This window comes from Mustela nivalis (assembly GCF_964662115.1).
Source record: "Mustela nivalis genome assembly, chromosome: 2".
In the NCBI taxonomy this organism is placed as follows: domain Eukaryota; kingdom Metazoa; phylum Chordata; class Mammalia; order Carnivora; family Mustelidae; genus Mustela; species Mustela nivalis.
This window is the reverse complement of record NC_139021.1, coordinates 83,315,701-83,334,059: the sequence shown is the minus strand read 5'-3', so window position 1 is coordinate 83,334,059 and position 18,359 is coordinate 83,315,701. Positions and strand designations below refer to the sequence as shown.

Below are 18,359 nucleotides of genomic sequence, written 5' to 3'. Positions count from 1 at the left end.
TGGCTGATCAGCCACAGCAAGGGCTTTACTGCCTTCACTGGCAGAAAGGGGTGCATTTCCTTGGTTTTCTTTCTGTGGCTTCAGGCGCTGGCAGGGCTGCATCTGATGCAAGAGATTCTTAACCAAAGCAAGGCTAATGATCAGCTCTTTACTATTCCATTGTTCTTATTCACAAAGCATTTTACTTACTTAACTGCTTTATGCTAGCTCTGGTGTTTATTCTAAGGAGATCACCTATGAAAGTACATACCCTTAGAAGGTGGAAACCAAGATTATCAGGGTCCACAGGACAAACTGATAGTAAAATGTTGTAGGTGCTCAGGAAGTGTGTGCTATATTGGCAAATTTGTGAATAAATCATAAACTAAGTCATATACAGAGCAGGACTTAATTTATGAAGAGGGTCAGGAAAGGAACCAGGGCAGCCCAGTGGAAACAGCAATCTTCCTTGGCATTACCATAATGGGCAAGTAAGTGTTCCACCCAGGCCAGCTGTGTGTAAGGTGCAGGTTTGTGGTGCTATGTATAAAATGAGTTGATCCTTCCTATGTCCCCATGAATCTTTTAGGCTTCTCTTCCAATTCTCCCTAATAAGGTATATTTTGCTCCCTTCCCTAGACTTGCTCCAGGAGCATTAAACTGTCTTACCTCACACGTCTTAGCCTTTTATTCTTTCTTCTCTTTAGTGAAATACTTAGCCTCCAAGGCCCAGGGTAAGATGCTATCCATGCCATGAAGGTGTCTCTGCTTGCCTAACTAGAAGTGAGTTATCTTTACTCTCTTTAAAATTCTCTAGTGCGTTACCTAGACCTTTATGCACTACTCACCACACCATGTCATCCTCTGTCATTGTTCATGAATGTGTTTTTCTCATGTACTAACTAGGTGATAAACTTTTTAAAAGTAGGGTCTCATACATTTGTTTTTATCATCCAGCATGGTTTCTTGTTCCAAGTACAGACTTGGCCAATACTTAAAGAAGGAATGAAGGAAGGAAAGCAGAAGTGGCAGCAAGGGAATGGGAGAGGAAGAGCAGGAGGAAAGACTAATAAAGAGCAATGGGAGAAGCCTTAGAGGTCACCTCATCTTTACATGAGATCCCTCTATAACATGCTCAGGGGTATTGGTAAAAATTGTTCATGTATTTCTTCATTTTGAAAATAATTCAGCTTATAGATAAATGGTTTTATTTTCCTTTTCCTGGAAATAAGGGGGGGGGGAATGATGACTAATATAGATAAGAAAGGATCTTGCAATTTTGATAAAATACAGAAATGTAAAATACTACTTATAGGGAGAAAATAATAAAAATTATCATGAGACAGTGAGCAATCATCTAGCTTTACTTATTTTTTTTCCCCTAAAAGAGGCCACTATTAATCATTTCTTGCTATTCTGAGCATGTATTTGTGCTGCTGCAGATTTCTGGGCTCTTTTTGTCAGTTTGAGCCATTCCTCAGTATGGAAGTGACAAGTAGTGATGGTGGGAAACTGACAGAATGAGGCGCAGGGATGAGTGTTGCTCATTTTGGGGGGTGGGGGTGGAGACATAGAACCTTCATTCCAGCATTTAGTATTTCTTCTGCCATTTTTTAAAATTTATTTTTTATTTATTTTCAGCGTAACAGTATTCATTATTTTTGCACCACACCCAGTGCTCCATGCAATCCATGCCCTCTATAATACCCACCACCTGGTACCCCAACCTCCCACCCCCCACCTCTTCAAACCCCTCAGATTGTTTTCCAGAGTCCATAGTCTCTCATGGTTCACCCCCCTTCCAATTTCCCCCAACTCCCTTCTTCTTTCTAACTCCCCATTTTTAATGTGAATGAGTGAATGCCTTATCTAAAATGTATCTCCGATGACATATAACCTCTATCACCTTTTTAGGCCCCTTCCCCACCAAAAGCAGCCCATATATTAGAGGGCAAAGTCATTTAAATACATTCTGTGATTGTCTACTTTAACCTTAAAAGATAAGAGCAAATTTACTTTGTTCCTATGTTTGTATTTCCTAGTTAGCTCAGTGAAAGGGAACCCCTTGATGATCTGGGGTTTTGAACCACGTTTCTACTGGTGGCTGCATAATGTGTACAGTGATCTTGGGCGAGCAGGCTCCTCCTGCTTAGTTTTTATTCTATTTCTTTAATATCACCATGCTTCTCTCAAGCCGTACTGCTCTAATACTTTTCATCTCTTCACTGGATCTGGGGGAATTTTCATGTTCTCATGCAAAACCATGGTTCTCAATCCTCAATAACTAGTCTTGGCTGATTCACTTTCTTTTGTAGCTCATTCTGGGATAGAAATTAAAGGAAGGGTGTGGACACAGACTTAGGCAGGGAAGTAGAGGCATATATACAGCAAAAAATATCGTATGCTACAAATAACTATCATCTACAGCAACTAAGATCTATCCTGTTCTATTAATTAGAAATGGTTCATGAATAAATATCTAATGGCACAATAAAACTATTTTCAAAAAATTTCATAGAAATTATGGCCACTCTGGAATTGAGAGTTTACCAACTTGTCTTGATGATTTCACATTAAGAATTCTGAACCTGGAGCAATATAGAGGGAGTTATTTTTAGTAGGTATCCAATACTCAGAAGTCTCAGTGGCTTTCAGGGCCACAACCCTGTATTAGACCAGTATCTTCTGAAAAAAGAGAAACCACAGAAGGAAACTTCCATAAATGGACTAAACAAAAGACAAGATGAGCATATGATTTTTAAAATTTCAATTGACCATTCAATGAATTCTGGTTTGATTGCAAGGATGAGGAGTTCACCAAGGTTAATGTTAAAAGGTGACTTTGAAGGTGACTCTTTTAGAACCCAGCTTTAAGAAATAAAGCTAGACAGGGGCGTGTGGGTGGCTCAGTGGGTTAAAGCCTCTGCCTTCAGCTCAGGTCATGGTACCAGGGTCCTGGGATTGAGCCCCACATCGGGTTCTCTGTTCGGCAGGGAACCTGCTTCCTCCTCTCTCTCTGCCTGCCTTTCTGCCTCCTCGTGATCTCTGTCTGTCAAATAAATAAATAAAATCTTTAAAAAAAATGAAATAAAGCTAGACATTATAAACTAGAGAGTCATTAAGAGCCAGTCACTCCTTTTGGATTTTGAAGGCATCTCTTTATTGAAACTCTCTATTCATCATGTTGTACACCAGCTTCTTCTCTTTGTACACAGGCTTTTCTCTCCCATATATTTGGCTTGTAGCTAGATTTGCTCTCCAAGATACCATCTGGTCTTAACAATAGAAGTACTGTGAAGTCTCCATGAGCAGTGCCATCTGATCACAGTTTCTATATCTCTTATGTAAAGATATTAAGACTGATTGACCAAGCATGGATCAAGTATCCATATCTGCCCCAGTCAGTTAGGACAAAAGGCAGGTCCTCTGGTACAAACCTTACTGTTCAAGGCCTACCTCTCTAAGGCACACTAACAAAGCATGGGTGGAAGTGGTTAGAAGGAAATGGGATCTCTCAAAGCTTTTGAAAAATGGAGAGATGAACTGTCCTGAGAACTGAGTAGAATAGCATGAGCTGACATAGTTCACCTTTATACCTCACCTGTTAACATCACCTGGTCAGTTCAAGGCCATTGTGGTGGGGTAAGTCCCATATCTCCACCTCTGAGTCACTTGACGTTCTCAGATCCAGTGACCTACCCTTCAACGTCCTTCACACGGCCCCCCACCCCCCGCCCCCAAGTCTTTCCCAGCAGGCTCCTGTGCTTCAGCCATGTAAAACATCATCTCTGTACCCTTGTCAATGCTATCTTTTGTCCCTGCGTTGCCCTTCCGAATCTCCCATTTGCCCGTCAGACGTCTCTATACCTACTGTCCAAACTTTGGATCAAATATCACCTCTTTGTTGACATTTGTTTGTTCCTTATTCCTTTGTCCTTCCTCATTCTTGCCATTCAAAGTTGGTCAGTCTCTTTTTCTGTTCCCACAGTATCTATAAATATTTCTTGCATCACCTACAACTCTACATTTATACCCTTACACATCTTGTTCCTCATTTTATACTGAAAGCTCCTTCAGCTCCTCCTGTCTCTACTGGTTTGCCTATATCCCTAGCACTTAGCCAAGGGCCTGGAACACAGAAGGCATTTTCTAAATGCTTATTGAATGGATGGATGGATGGATGGATGGAAGGAAGGAATAGAAGTGTGTTTAAATGTGGGATAACAATAACTGTAGTTATTGTGATATAATAGTAACATTTATGTACCCCCTGACTATTCATTTCAACTATACAGCAGCTCTGTGAGGAGATAAGTTAGTCAAGAAAATGAAGCTTCAAGTGGGTAATATCCCAGAGCTGAAAGTGATAACATTGGTTTTCTGAGTTCAGCCTTGGCTTTTTCTACAACATGGAGCTTCTAACACAGAAGTTTGGCTGATTTAGAGGGAAACTTCCAGGATGAGCTATTACTTAGCATTAGCACATTTTCCATACTGGTAATATTTTCATCAAGTTTTAAGGTAGTACCACTATTTTTGGAGACACTGAGGAAGAGATATTAAAGGAAGTCATGTGAAAGCAAGATAAAGACCTCTGTAGAGGATGTACTAAAATGAGGGAACTTCTTTTTCTGTGCCAGTGGGTGGGCGACACTTTCTAGCCTAGCCGGGGTATTAGGCTCAAAGTCTTAGGCCAACCTTTGCCTTCATTACAGTTTGGTAGGGCAGTGCTTTGCTGGAGGCCCAGGTGCATTTATGAACATTAGTGACTGAAGACTGATAAACCTGGAGAGGTAGATCGTTAGCAGGTTTATAGTTTATGCGTTTTATTCTTCAAGCCACAGTTATGATATTCCTACCACAATCATGAGTTCACAGCAGATTGGATTACTTGACCTTATAAAAAGCTATTTTTATAGTTACCTTTTAATGTTCAAAATTAGTGCAGAATTGAGCTTATTGTAAAAATTGAGAAAAACAAAAATTAATTTTCTCTTCTTTTTTCTTCTCTCTTCTTTCTTTCTTTTCTTCAGATGGCTTCCCTTTATGTCTCAGGGCACAATTCATTCAGAAATTGAACTTTATCTTGAAGGTGAGGACTAAGGAAATCTTCAGAAAATACAACATGATTTTTTAAAGGTTTTATTTAAGTTCCATTTAATTAACATGCAGTGGTTTCAGGTGTACAGTAATAGTGATTCAACACTTCCATACATCAGTGCTTGCTCATCATAGCAAGTGTACTCCTTAATCCCCACCACTTAATAGCCCCATCTACTTAACCCATCCTCCCTAGCCACCACCTCTCGTAACCATCAGTTTGTTCTCTGTAGTCAAGAGTCTATGGTCTTGGTTTGTCTCTCTCTCTCTTTATGGAAACAGCCCAAGAGCCAAGAGTCCATTAACTGATGAATAGATAAGGAAGATGTGGTATGTATATATACATACATACCCACACACACAGTGGAATATTACAAGATGGTTTCAATACAACTGGGTGTCATGGAACATTCCCCCATTGTCCCCAGAATGTTCCTTTTGATAGTTTACCCTTTGCATCAGATTTATCATTATTCCTCACAGTGAAAATAAAACCACATGTAAAGATGTGTCTTGGCAGCATCATATGCCCTACTGCAGATTAAAAATAAGCCTAAGGATTGGCAACCATTAGAGATTTTAAAAAAAAATCTTATTTATTTGAGAGAGAGAGAGTACAAGTGTGAGTAGGGAGGAGCAGAGGGAGATACAGACTCCCTGCTGAGTAGGGAGCTCACTGTGAGCAGGAAGACTGATGCAGCTCAGTCCCAGGGTCCTGAGGTCCATGACCTGAGCCGAAGGCAGGCACTTAACCATCTGAGCCACCCAAGTGCCCCATGCTACCATTAAAGAGTTAACTCACACTTCTTTTTCTCCTTGTCATCAGACAGATCTATTATTAACTCACTTCACTTTTATTTTTGCAGAAATGCAAATAAATCATCAACCTAAAATACAAGAGGAAGAAAATGGTAAATGTTTTTGCTGCTTTTTATCTTCTAATCATCTGAAATGATCTATTTCTGTCTCAAGATTATCTGCCTTACACATTTTTAGTATTTTCTTATTGAGTTTAAACTATTGATCAAAAATATTTAAAGTGAGTATAGGAACAGGCATTATATTATGCTTTGATTTATAAAGAAACAAACATAAGTAACTTTAGCCCCAAAAGCTTTTTCCCGTCAATAATTTAAATATATGGTTTAAATAATCATTTTCCTGATGATTGTTTACTATTAATTATCCTTTTTCTTTTTTTTTTTTTTTACTAATTTTGCATATTGGTTCTCAAATTTCTTTTTAAGTCTTTTGAGGCTAGCTTTTTCATTAGATATTCTTCAAATCATCCTGCAATCATTATTAATGTATTTACATTTTAAAGCTGATCTGAATGAGATGGATAAACACTAATATGTATACCAAGCTAACTAACCTTTATGTCCCCAAAATGTTTGTACTGTGTGGCAAGGGTTAATGCTAATATTATTATATTCATAAAGCCTTGTATTGGTTAAGTGGCCACTGAGATGCAAACATTATGTCCATTCTGATAACCAGAATTTGCATTCATTATATTAGAAATTATATTTTGACTCATATTTTACATGTTTTTTAGTTACGTATTGCGGAAAAACTGTACATGTGTCAGACTGTTAACATGAATGTAATTTTACTACTGTTCTAGAATCTTCTAGTAATTTTAAGGGACCTTGAGAGTTCTGTGTCTTACAGTAAGCCCCTAAGTGATAAAGCTTGAAATGACACTCTAAGTAGAAAAATTAACCATTGACCTCAGGACTTGATGGTGTATATATGACTAATAGAGGCTAATAGTTTTTTTTTAAGATTTTATTTATTTATCCATCAGAGAGAGAGAGAGGAGAGAGAGAGAGAGTGCAAAAGGAGGGGAGTGGCAGGCAGAAGGAAAAGCAGGCTTCCCGCTGAGCAAGGAGTCCAATGTGGGACTTGATCCAAGGGCCCTGGAATCATGACCTGAGCTGAAGGCAGACACTTAACTGACAGGAACCCAGGCAACCCTAGGCTAATAGTTTTGTACTAAAGATTTTAAATAAGGATCAAAATGTTGAAAGTCCTCTGTTAATAATATTAACCATGTAATCAACATAGGGATACCAAATATAATGAAGTTGCATTATATAGCAGATGTGTTTACCAAGGAGTTTTTTTTTTTTAAAGATTTTATTTATTTATTTGACAGAGAGAGATCACAAGTAGGCAGAGAGGCAGGCAGAGAGAGAGGAGGAAGCAGGTTCCCTGCTGAGCAGAGAGCCCGATTCGGGGCTCGATCCCAGGACCCTGGGATCATGACCTGAGCCGAAGGCAGAGGCTTCAACCCACTGAGCCACCCACGCGCCCCTACCAAGGAGTTTGGTAGATATACTTTTTTAGTGTATTGATTAAATAAAGTATTACAAAATATTTTCTTATAATTAATCATTTATTTGATTTTAGTGTATTTTTATGGTCTCATGAAAATGTCTTTATTTTTTTAGAGTACAAATGCAGGTTAATCACAGACCTTAGCTCATGGGACACTATCATTATTTGTCTGTGGATCGTTCTCTTTTATTTCATTTTTAAATTCTGAAGAATGTGATTTTTAATATTTCCTAGGATATGATTCTAGAAATACATTAGTAGTTTTATGGTTATATGGATAAGCTACTTTATGGTGTGGAAATATCCTTGGGAAGTTAAGTAGACTAATCTGATGAGGCAGTGTTACATTGTGGTTAAGAGTGTTGAAGAAAAAGACATGATTTTGAAAGTACATAAAGCATATTTATGTAATTCACACCCTCTGTATAGCTGCAGTGGGAAGAAGGTAGACCAAGATGCTATTACCATTTAATGGTAGAAAGGAAAAGAAGGAATCAACTGAGTTCATTTAATTTCATTTTGAGGTGATTAACAATAAATATAATTATGTGCCATCATTAACTCTGTGTTTAATGAATTCTCACAACTATCTAAGACATGTTTCCTAAACTTGACACCTTATAAACATAAATATTTATAATTAATGTAGTTGAAATAATTTATCATAGTGAAACTGGATTTCTGAGTTAGACTGAACTTATTCATGGATAATATTCCTAATGTACATTGCTAGATTGAATTGTCCAACAATTATCAATGCCTTTTGTATAATGTTTATAGCTATATTTATTAGCTACAGCTAATGTATGTAGCCATTATGATAAGCTTTCTTTTAAATTCTAATAAACTTACAATTCTATAGTAATAAATAAATTAAATTACTTCTAATTCTAATGATTTTTCCACATAGTCCTTGAATGATCTGTGAAGGCAGCCATATTATATGTGAATAATGACAACTTTTCTTGTCCTAAGATGCTATCTAGGTCTGTGATGCAATGCGGAATAGAAGCAGTATTGGCAAACATTAATAGTGAACACATATAACATTTATTATGCAGGGTCTAAGTGTTTCAGCTTTATTTATTTATTTATTTATTTATTTTTAAAAGATTTTTATTTATTTATTTGACAGAGAGAGATCACAAGTAGGCAGAGAGGCAGGCAGAGAGAGAGGAGGAAGCAGGCTCCCTGCTGAGCAGAGAGCCCGATGTGGGACTTTATCCCAGGACCCTGAGATCATGACCTAAGCCGAAGGCAGTGGCTTAACCCACTGAGCCACCCAGGGGCCCTAGATATATTTATTTAATCCTCACAATAACCCATGAGGTAGACAATATCATTATTCCATTGACAGATGATGAAACTGTAAGGACAAGATGAAAGGACAAGATTTTTTTTTTTTTTTTAACTCACATAAGGTTACACAGGTACACAGGTGGCAAATAGGAGATCTGGAATTTGAATCCAAATCCTCTGACTCCAGGGTCCGTATTGTTCTTTTTTTTTTTTTTTAATAGTTCAACAAATATTTATTGAACATCTCCTATGAGTGGGATATTGTGCTAGGAAGGTATTGGCGATACAAAAATAATAAATGGGATCCCGCCTTGAAGTAGTACCTCCCCTTTGAGGAATGGAAGGGGGAGAACACACTGCCAAGCACCGTACTTTACATGGATGATCTCATATATGATCTCATTTGACAGGTGAGAAAATGGAAGCTCAGAGAGAGGGGCTGTATGACTTTCTCTAGATCATTGCTGTCCAGTAGAATTTTCTAGATGATGGAGATAATCTATCTGTGTTGTCCAGTAGGATAGCCACTATATATTTTTTTAAATTTTATTTTGTTCTTTAAAGGAACTTCTAACTATCCCTAGTCATTAGGGATGCATGTATATTTACATTATATTTACATATGTGTATATGTCATCTATGCCTTTGGACTTATTTTGTTGTATTGTTTCTCTAGATGATTAGGCTGTATTTTTAGATCTTTAGCTTTTAACCCTTTTCCAGATGCAAGTGAAAGGATGTTTTTAATTCTCTGGGGAATTATTATTATTGTTATTATCCTTAGTAATCTTTTTTCACCTAGAACTTTTGTGGAGACAAATCAGGTTTCTGTAAGACTACTTTTGTTGACGATTATATGGAGCCCAACCTTTCAATAAGGGTGGTGTAGACACTTTGGCTTACTTTAAAAGTCTCAGGTCCAGTTCCCAGACTTGTGTGTCCACAGCCTCCCATCTCTTGGCTGGGGGTGTTGACATTTATCACAAGCAAAACTTCAGCCTACCAGAGTGCTGACTACTCACCACTTCTGTGGATGGCCCCTCCATTACTATGGTTATTATTATTATTACTATTAATATTTTGTTATTATTATTTGACAGTGGGGAATTTTTCTTCTTTCTTGGAAATGAAATAATGAACAAAAAGTTTGTTTTTGTTTTTCAATTTTCCCAGAATTTAGTGGTATTAGAGTGACAGGGCTTTAAAAATATCATCCCAAGAAACTGGCTCAAAGTATCCAAAACTTAAGTCAAACTGTTAGTAACTAAAAGAACAGGTATTAGAATTCAGCTATTAAGCATTATACAAACTTTCATTTTAAATGGTTGAGCTTCCTGCATGCTCTCAAGGGTTTCTGACTTGAGGAACTGTAAAATTTCTTGGAGGACTTACCTACTTATTTTTTTTTAATATTTTATTTATTTATTTGACAGACAGAGATCACAAGGAGGCAGAGAGGCAGGCAGAGAGAGAGGGAAAAGCAGGCTCCCCACAGAGCAGAGATCCCGATGAGGGGCTCGATCCCAGGACCATGGGACCATGACCTGAGCCGAAGCAGAGGCTTTAACACACTGAGCCACCAAGGTGCCCCAGGACTTACCTACTTATTTATAGGAAATGCCAACCCTTTGTAGCATGATTATTAGTAACTTGGTGAATAATCTGAGGGTAAATACTATTAGAATATTTTCTCTCTCCTCTCAATTCTACTTTCTATACATGTTTGCAGGTCTCACTACCTGTAGTATCTGATCTAGGATAGAAACTAGAATTTAATTATTGGATTCAACATAATTAACAATATAAACTTTTTTTTATAACATCACCATACATCCCAAATCAAGTGTAGATGGCTTTTAATTGCCTCCCGCTCTGATCATTTATGGCACATTGTTTTTGTAGTTGTATGGATAAAGAAGTGACCACCTACTCCTGGTTCAGAATCTTCTACCTGCTTGGTCAGTATTTCTTCCTGCATAGGAAGACATGTTGTGGGTACCTGGAAACCTGGGTGGGCCTGAGGCGCCAGTGTCCCAGATAAGTGCCCGTGATGTGTATAGCTGAGATGCCAGAGACACCATATCTGGGATCGCCTCACCAGTCCCAACACACGTTGCTCGAAATTTGATTAACAAATTCCAGTGTGGCTAAATGGGAAAAGAGAAGTCAATGTGGGGGCAAGTTTGGAAGCAGGAGGAAGAAGGTGAGCTCATGGAAATTCTCATCAGAGGCCAGATATTTGCTATGACTTGCTGTTTGACATGGGTCTGCCTGGAAGAGTTAGGTGAACTACAAGGGAAACATTGCAGTGCTTCTCATGCCCCCTGCTTGGCTTTGGCCTCCTTTTCTCCTGACAGTAAATGATCAGTGTTTGGGTAGTTATTTATGCTGTATTGATTCTAGACTGTTGGTTCATATATTTTCCTGACTGAAACAAAATACCCATAATTCAACATAGTAATTGAATATAATGTGTTGGATACTAAAACAACAATATGATCTCAGATCTTCAGAACATCCAACAGATAGACAGACACATTGCCACAAAGAACCTTCTTTCAACCAATTTCTACTTGGAGATAATTCACAAAATGGATTGTGCATTTTGGGATGAAATAGGATTAATCAAATGACTCTTACTTGGTCTGGCAAAGTTTCTCAAGCTTGAGACTATTGACACTTTGGGCTGGATAATTTTATGCAGGGGGGAGTTGTCAAGTATACCATAGGATGTTTAGCAGCATCTCTGAACCAGTATGCACTAGATGCTGATAGCACTCAGCCACCAGTTGTGACCATGGAAAATGTCTTTAGTATTCACCAAATGTTTTCTGGGTGGAGAAATGACCCCAGTTGAGAACTGCTGACCTAGAGAATGGTGGTTCTGTTGGGAAAGGGGGCTGAGGTGTTGGGATATGCAAGTCTGGAAAGGTAGATGTGGCAGACTATATTTGGTAAAGTGCTGTAACTAAATTTCCTATCCTGTTTACTCTTCCAGAACCTTGGAAATTCCCCATCAAAAGGTGGAATGAACTTGGGCAGACTTTTGAGACTGCCTCAACTAATAGCATGGAACAAAAGTTATTCATGTGGTGTTTCTGCCATATACTAGTAGGTCAAACGATGTGACAGTGCTTCTGCCAGGCTCTCTCTCTGGGAATGTTTGTTCTTGGAGACCAGCTATCCTGCTACGGACAAACCCAGACAACATGCACAGGTCTAAATGGAGAAGTATAAAGGCTGTTGTCCCAAGTCCTACCTGAACTTTCAGCCAGCAGCCAGTACCAACTTGCCAGTCACAGGAGAGAGCAATCTTGAACATAGACCCTTCTGTCTGCTGTTGAACCACCCCTGCCAATGCTGTATGGAGCAGAGATGAACTTTCTCTGCCAAGTCTGTCTCAGATTGCAGATTCATTGGCCAAAGAATTCATTACTGCTGATGGAAACCATTCAGTTTTCAGATGGTTTGTTACACAGCAATAGATAACCACAGCAGTAGAGTTGGTAGAGAGTAGTTCATGTAGACTGCATATGTAGGTCAAGATTTGAATTTTGTAACTGAGGATCATGAGTTGCTCTCTTAATGATGCCAGTGATGTGGTTCTGAAAGTAAGTTTAGACCTAATAGGTTGCCTGGAAGCTAGAGCAAGAAGTACTTGAGAATTGTTAGCAAATATTCAAAGAGAGGCAAGCTAAGGTTTCTAGCTGTGGTAAGGAGGATGATCAGTAGAGGCATGGTGAGATTTAGCAGCAAGCATGAAGGATAAACTTGACAGAAACTTGGAATAAAGACAAGGCAGAAATACCACTGATGAGAATCTGGCATCCAGGTTGGGGATGGTCACAGGGAACATGGGGGACCCTGCAGGAGCCTGCCATTTAGCCACCATGCTACTCCCCTGTCAAGAATCAAGATTTGAAGTGGAGTTGAATATACTAAACAGAAAGGCAGAGGATTCAGAGTAAACTGCAGTGATGAACCGTCGTCCTAACTTCACAGTGATATCTAACAAGCTCCAACATGCAGGGAGGCTACTGAGCATCCTGGCTAACAGTGCAGATCCTAAATCTAGAATGCACCACTTATTCACTGCTAGGCTTGGGGAAGTCACTGTATTTCTCTGTGCCTCAATTCTTTCTTAGAAAGTGGAGATGATAATAGAGACCATTAGAGATGCTGTGAGAATTCAGTAAATATAATATCTATAAAAAACTTAATCGGAGCTTGTAGACCTCACATACCCAGTCAGTGATAATGTTTAAACTTCATTTTCCCTTGTGATAGAAGATGTCAGGGTTTGGAGCCTCCAACAGCAGCCCCACTGCAGCATTTGGCTGGAGCAGGCAGAATGGCCCATGGCCAAGAAGGGTCTCTATTGCTGCTGCTTCTCTATTCAGCCCTATAAACTGGGGTGTCATTTACCATGTCACACAGCAATAAATAATAAACAAAACCATAGATATGACATTTACCCGAAACCAATATCAATATAAAATATATAATAGATTCACTTCTGATAGTGTTTTATGCTTGTTTTCCAGACTTAAAATGGAGAAAATTGAGTATTGTTTGAAACCATTTTATTCCAGGAAGCGTAACTGTTTCTAATTCTGTATCAGATTTATCCTAACTCCTGTGGTAGTGAGCACATCATTTCTCTATTGCTTTGTATGTATAATAGGATTAATGATATTTGTCTTTTGAAAGAATAAAAATATTTGTAAAGTGCTGAAAAAAAATTTTAAAAATCTCATGATCCTCTTATGAGGTTGTATTTTGAAGGATTTGTGAGTTTATATAGATAGAATTGTTTGGAGATAAAATTATCAAAAATTAGGATAAAGTAATAATTTGTCTTGTGTATCTTTGCCAAATCTCACTAAAATATATTTGCATGCCCTTCAAAATTTGGGTGTACAAGGTCAATATTGTTTCTATTATTTTTGTGCTAATAACAAGACCAATTATGAGGCAAATAACAATGTCCTTGTCCTGTATACAAAAAATGACCTGAATGATGTACAATGAGAAGGATTTATTCTTTGTTGAGAAATAGAAATATATTATGCTAAGGCATTCTTAATGCCTTGAATATCCTTTCTAATACATGTAGTCTTTATTTTTCAAAATATTTCTTAATGGATCCCCGAACATTTTAGGACTCTATGCCAAGTATTGTACTAGATCCTATGGATACAGAGACTATAAGACAAAAACTTGCCCTTTGAGGGGCTTAGAGTCTGGCTGGGTAGATAGGGGTAGGAGGGCCAGAGAGATGGAACTTTTTTGTATATCACAGGGTTGAAGTGTGCACAGGTCCAACATCGCTATTGAGAGAAGGGTTCATTCTAGTTACTGGAAAGGGTGCCTGGAAATGCTTCTTGGAGGAAGTGACTTTCAGGCAAGACCCTGGATGTAGGAAAAGGCCCTTCAAGATAGCTAAAGGACGGTGTGTGAGCAGCGGCATGAGAGAGATTTCAGAGGAGTCAGAGGATGCTTTGTAAGGGTGCAGGGGATACCAAAATGTTATGAACAGAGCTGAGGTAAGTATTTGACAGGCACAGCAATCTATTAGCAATGTTAAAATATTGCCATAAATAGAAAGTTGGAGAAAGTTTTACTTGTTCTGACCTCTCTCAAGGAACAGAGGGAAAGTGGGTAGAATTCATCACCTAGAGTTTGGGGGAGACTCCCAGGGGTTTGTGAGAGGGTGGATCTGGTTAACTTTAGGGCTTTTGTTCCCCTGAGTTGCAGGCAGCTCTCCTCCATCCTTCCTTGCCACCTGCTCAACCTCTCCACCAAGTTAGAGCCAAGCACATGCTTCATGATGCATGGTGGTATCGTTCTTCTTAGGCTGTCTCAGTCTACCTGTGATTGTAATTGGAGCAGTGCGAGTTTGCAGTCTGCAGAGGGGCATTAAGTCTTGTCACTCTCACTGCATCGTATTGTGTCCTGCTCTGTTAAGGTAAGTGTCATGGGGATATGTTTACTATCTGGTGCATGATCAGGGAAAACATGCCTGTTCCATAGTTTTTAATGTGCTTTGAGGAGTTTTTCCCTCAGTATGTTGAACTGACAATTACTTGGTCAGAGCTTAATTTACATGCATCCTCCTTAACATTTCTTTGAGTATTCAGTGAGCAGTTGCCAAGTAACTGAAAATATGTCTAGATACAGATGTTTCTCTATTCTACAAAGGGTCAATTTTCTGAGCTATAAAGGCAAATGTGTATAACCCCTGTAACAAAATACACAAAATGGGTAAAGATAAATTGTTAAGATCTAAGGAAGAGTTCTTGAACTTCATAGCTATAGGGATTTTGCTCACCAAAATAACTCACTCATGCCTTCCTAAAAATAAACCTCCAACTAATAAGAAAACCTTGCAAAGGAAACAGTTAACAGTAAACCTGTGATCTATTTTTTCCCCTTTTCCTAGGAAATGAAGGAGATGCCTCAGTCAAATCCCCCTGCCTACATGCTAAGAATAAAACCTCCTGGTAGAAACACTAATGGTCTTTATAAGTGAAAGATAACAGAAACCTCTTACCTGTGAAATGCTTTCAGCAGCTCTTCCAGTTTTCCTTTGCTTTATAAGAAACCACCCCAAAACTTAGTGGCTCAGAACAGTAATTGATTCCTATCTTTCACCTTTCAGTGGGTCGATGTGGCTCAGCCAGGTGATTCTTGCTTGGAAACTTCCGTGACTTTAGTCTGATTGTACTTCATTTGCACAGATATCTGAAGCTACGGCTGGCTGGATATCCAAGATGGGTCACCCACTCCACTGGTTGGTTGATGACACAGGCAGCTCAGCTGGAGTTACTTTCCTACATGAGGCTTTCCCATGTGCCTTAGGTTTCCATAGCACAACTCCTGAGGTCCAAGAGGGAGTATCTGGAGAGGGTGTTCTAACAGACCCAGACCAATGTAGATTCAGAAGCCCTGGAATGTCACTTTGCTGCATTATATTGGCCAAGGGCAGCCCAGGTTCGATCAGAGACAATAGACTCTACCTCTTAATAGAGAGATAAAATGGTCGCTTTGCAAAAGAGCAGGTAGGTTGGGAGATATGAGTAAGGCCTTTAACTAATACAGTCTGCCATAGCAGAATATGCCTTGTCTGTCTAGAGTGCCTGTTGTAAATTAACCTGGTATTTACGGAGTGATGGAGGCATGCATGGAGGCAGAGATGTAAACTAGGAAATCAGTGCGGTTTGCTAGCTGTGGTTGCATTGTTTAAGTCTTGCATGGTTTAAGACTGAAACAGCACACGTTCTAATGGAGGCTGGAGAGGACATTTTTGAGTTATATCGATCATACAGAGCAGGAGTCAGCAAAGTTTTATGATGAAGGGCCAGATAATATGCATCTTGGGCTTTGCAGGCCATATGATCTCTGTTGCAACTACCCAACTTGGCTGTTGTAGCACATGAGCACCCATGGAAAATACATCAACAAATGACTGTGTCTGTGTTCCAGTGAAACTAATTACAAAAACAGGTGCAGGCTGGATTTGGCCACTGGGCCATAATTTGCCAACCCCTGGTCTGTGATCTCTGTAAAGGAAGGATGCTTACCCTCTGACTTAGTAGTGAATGATCAATGAATTTGGTATTAGGTGAGCTTTATAAACTGTCAAGTCTGATTTCATAATTTGACTCACATAGTCCCATAGAGAGCCTCTTGAATATCTATCACAATGCTTGTTCGTAATATAGACACTTAATACTAACCAATCAGCTGGTCAACAAATATTAATTGAATTCCAGTTGTTTGCATGGCTTCATATCCTGAAGTTCAGGATTTTCTCGTTCAGTTTTTATCTATACTAATTGCACTTAGCTGTATGAGAATAGCAAATACAGAACACATACTTTCTATTGTTAAAGTGAAAGCTATTAAAATTTACTTTATTATTGATGAGAAATTTAAATTTATTACTGAGTGTGCTACACAAACAATGAATCATGGAACACTACATCAAAAACTAATGATGTACTGTATGGTGACTAACATAACACAATAAAAAATAAATGTATTGTTGGGCTATTTGGAGATCATAGGGTATATCTAGACTACTTTTAAACATTTTTAACACAAAAGAAAAATAAACCTCCATAGACGTAGTCTCCAAGAAAAGTTTTCTTTTTTCTGTAGCAGGATTTCTTCAAATGGAGGCAACTATTATAGTATCTTTCCAAATTTAAGCTTTGAGAGCCAATGAAAAAAGAATAAAATGGGACAGTCTGAGGTAGAGTCTCAGCAATGGCTTATTGCATAGTCAACAAACTTTTTTTTTAAACCTTTAAAACACTGGTAAATATGAGATAAATATTTAGACTTCAATTACATGGAATTCTCTTGAGTTAATTGAATTGGTTTTTCTAAAGGGGTTAGCAGATTACAGTATTTTGAGATAAAACTCCTTGGGGTTGAACAGACAACAGCTATAAGAAAGGAAAGAGAAGAGACACTTAGAATATCTGAACTCATGTTCTTTGATTCTTTTGGTAAAGATAGTTTCCCAATAGAAAATTACAGAACAAAAGCTTGGAATTGTGACACATAATAAGAGATATAAAAATTGTAAACATATTTTTAACTCTGATAAAAGTGAACTGTTTTGCAGCCTAATGGAACTAATCATATAAATATAGACTCAGGGAACTTTTCATTTAAATATAGACTCAGGGCACCTGGGTGGCTCAGTCAGTTAAGCGTCTGCCTTCGGCTCAGATCACGATCCCAGGGTCGTGGGATCAAGCCCTGCATCGGGCTCTCTGCTTGGCGGGAGCCTTCTTCCCCTCTTCCTCTGCCTGACCCTCTGCTGCTCTGTCTACTTGTGCTCTCTATCAAATAAATACATAAAATCTTAAAATAAATAAATAAATATAGACTCAGATTGTACCTCTATGATATTTTCTACAAATGTTTTAACTATTTCATATTTTAGATAGGGAGATATTCTTAGAGAAGCTAAATGATCACATTTTAAAAGTATATTATAGGGAATACTGAAATAGTTAATTTTTTCCCCAGTGCTAGTAAAGAAAATCATGCTGAGAGTAACAACAATTTAAAAAATCACCACAAAAGACATTTCATTGGTTATTCCATCTTTAAATTTCATGTTGTGGTGACATGGCAATTTCAAAAGGTGAGAACATAAGAATATTATATAAATCAATGTCTCATTGCTATTTGTTGATGTTGTAGTAAACAAGATATGCAAGGCAACATGCAAACTCATTTGTGTCCCTCTTCCCATGCTATCATGGTACAAAACCCCAGATGGCAGGGGAAGGAGATAAAGATGAGATAGGAGAGAAGACCTAAAAACAGGAAATGAGATACTTCAACTTGTTGAATTATGCATCAAGGCACAGGTGGAAGGCTTTCTATAAGAATTGATACCATGGTAGGATTCTCATGGGATTATAGTTTGAAATTTTTTTATTTTCTAATTTTCTCACTGAAAATGAACTGAAATTCCTCAAAGTAAACTTGCTACAAGGTGGAAATCGCAGAGTGCACCCCTGTGAGTTATATCCCTCCCTTGACATTTTGGTACTGGGGCTTAAGTTCCATCTTTAGTAACAAATGTAGCATTATGCAAAATCTACCTGATGCAA

General features: G+C 38.4%; 1 protein-coding gene across 10 annotated transcripts in view; it reads left to right on the top strand.

Moving 5' to 3' along the window:
* The window catches only part of RP1 (RP1 axonemal microtubule associated), a 357,833-nt gene that overhangs the window by 259,483 nt on the left and 79,991 nt on the right, over nucleotides 1-18,359 (top strand). For all 10 annotated transcript variants that reach the window (XR_014308427.1, XR_014308428.1, XR_014308429.1 and 7 more), the window contains exons 20-21: nucleotides 5,013-5,071; nucleotides 5,946-5,990. Coding sequence is in view for 7 of the 10 variants with exons in the window: in XM_082719229.1 (XP_082575355.1) it covers nucleotides 5,013-5,071; nucleotides 5,946-5,990 (104 nt within the window). In the remaining 3 variants the exon portion in view is untranslated. The remainder of the gene's footprint in view (nucleotides 1-5,012; nucleotides 5,072-5,945; nucleotides 5,991-18,359) is intronic.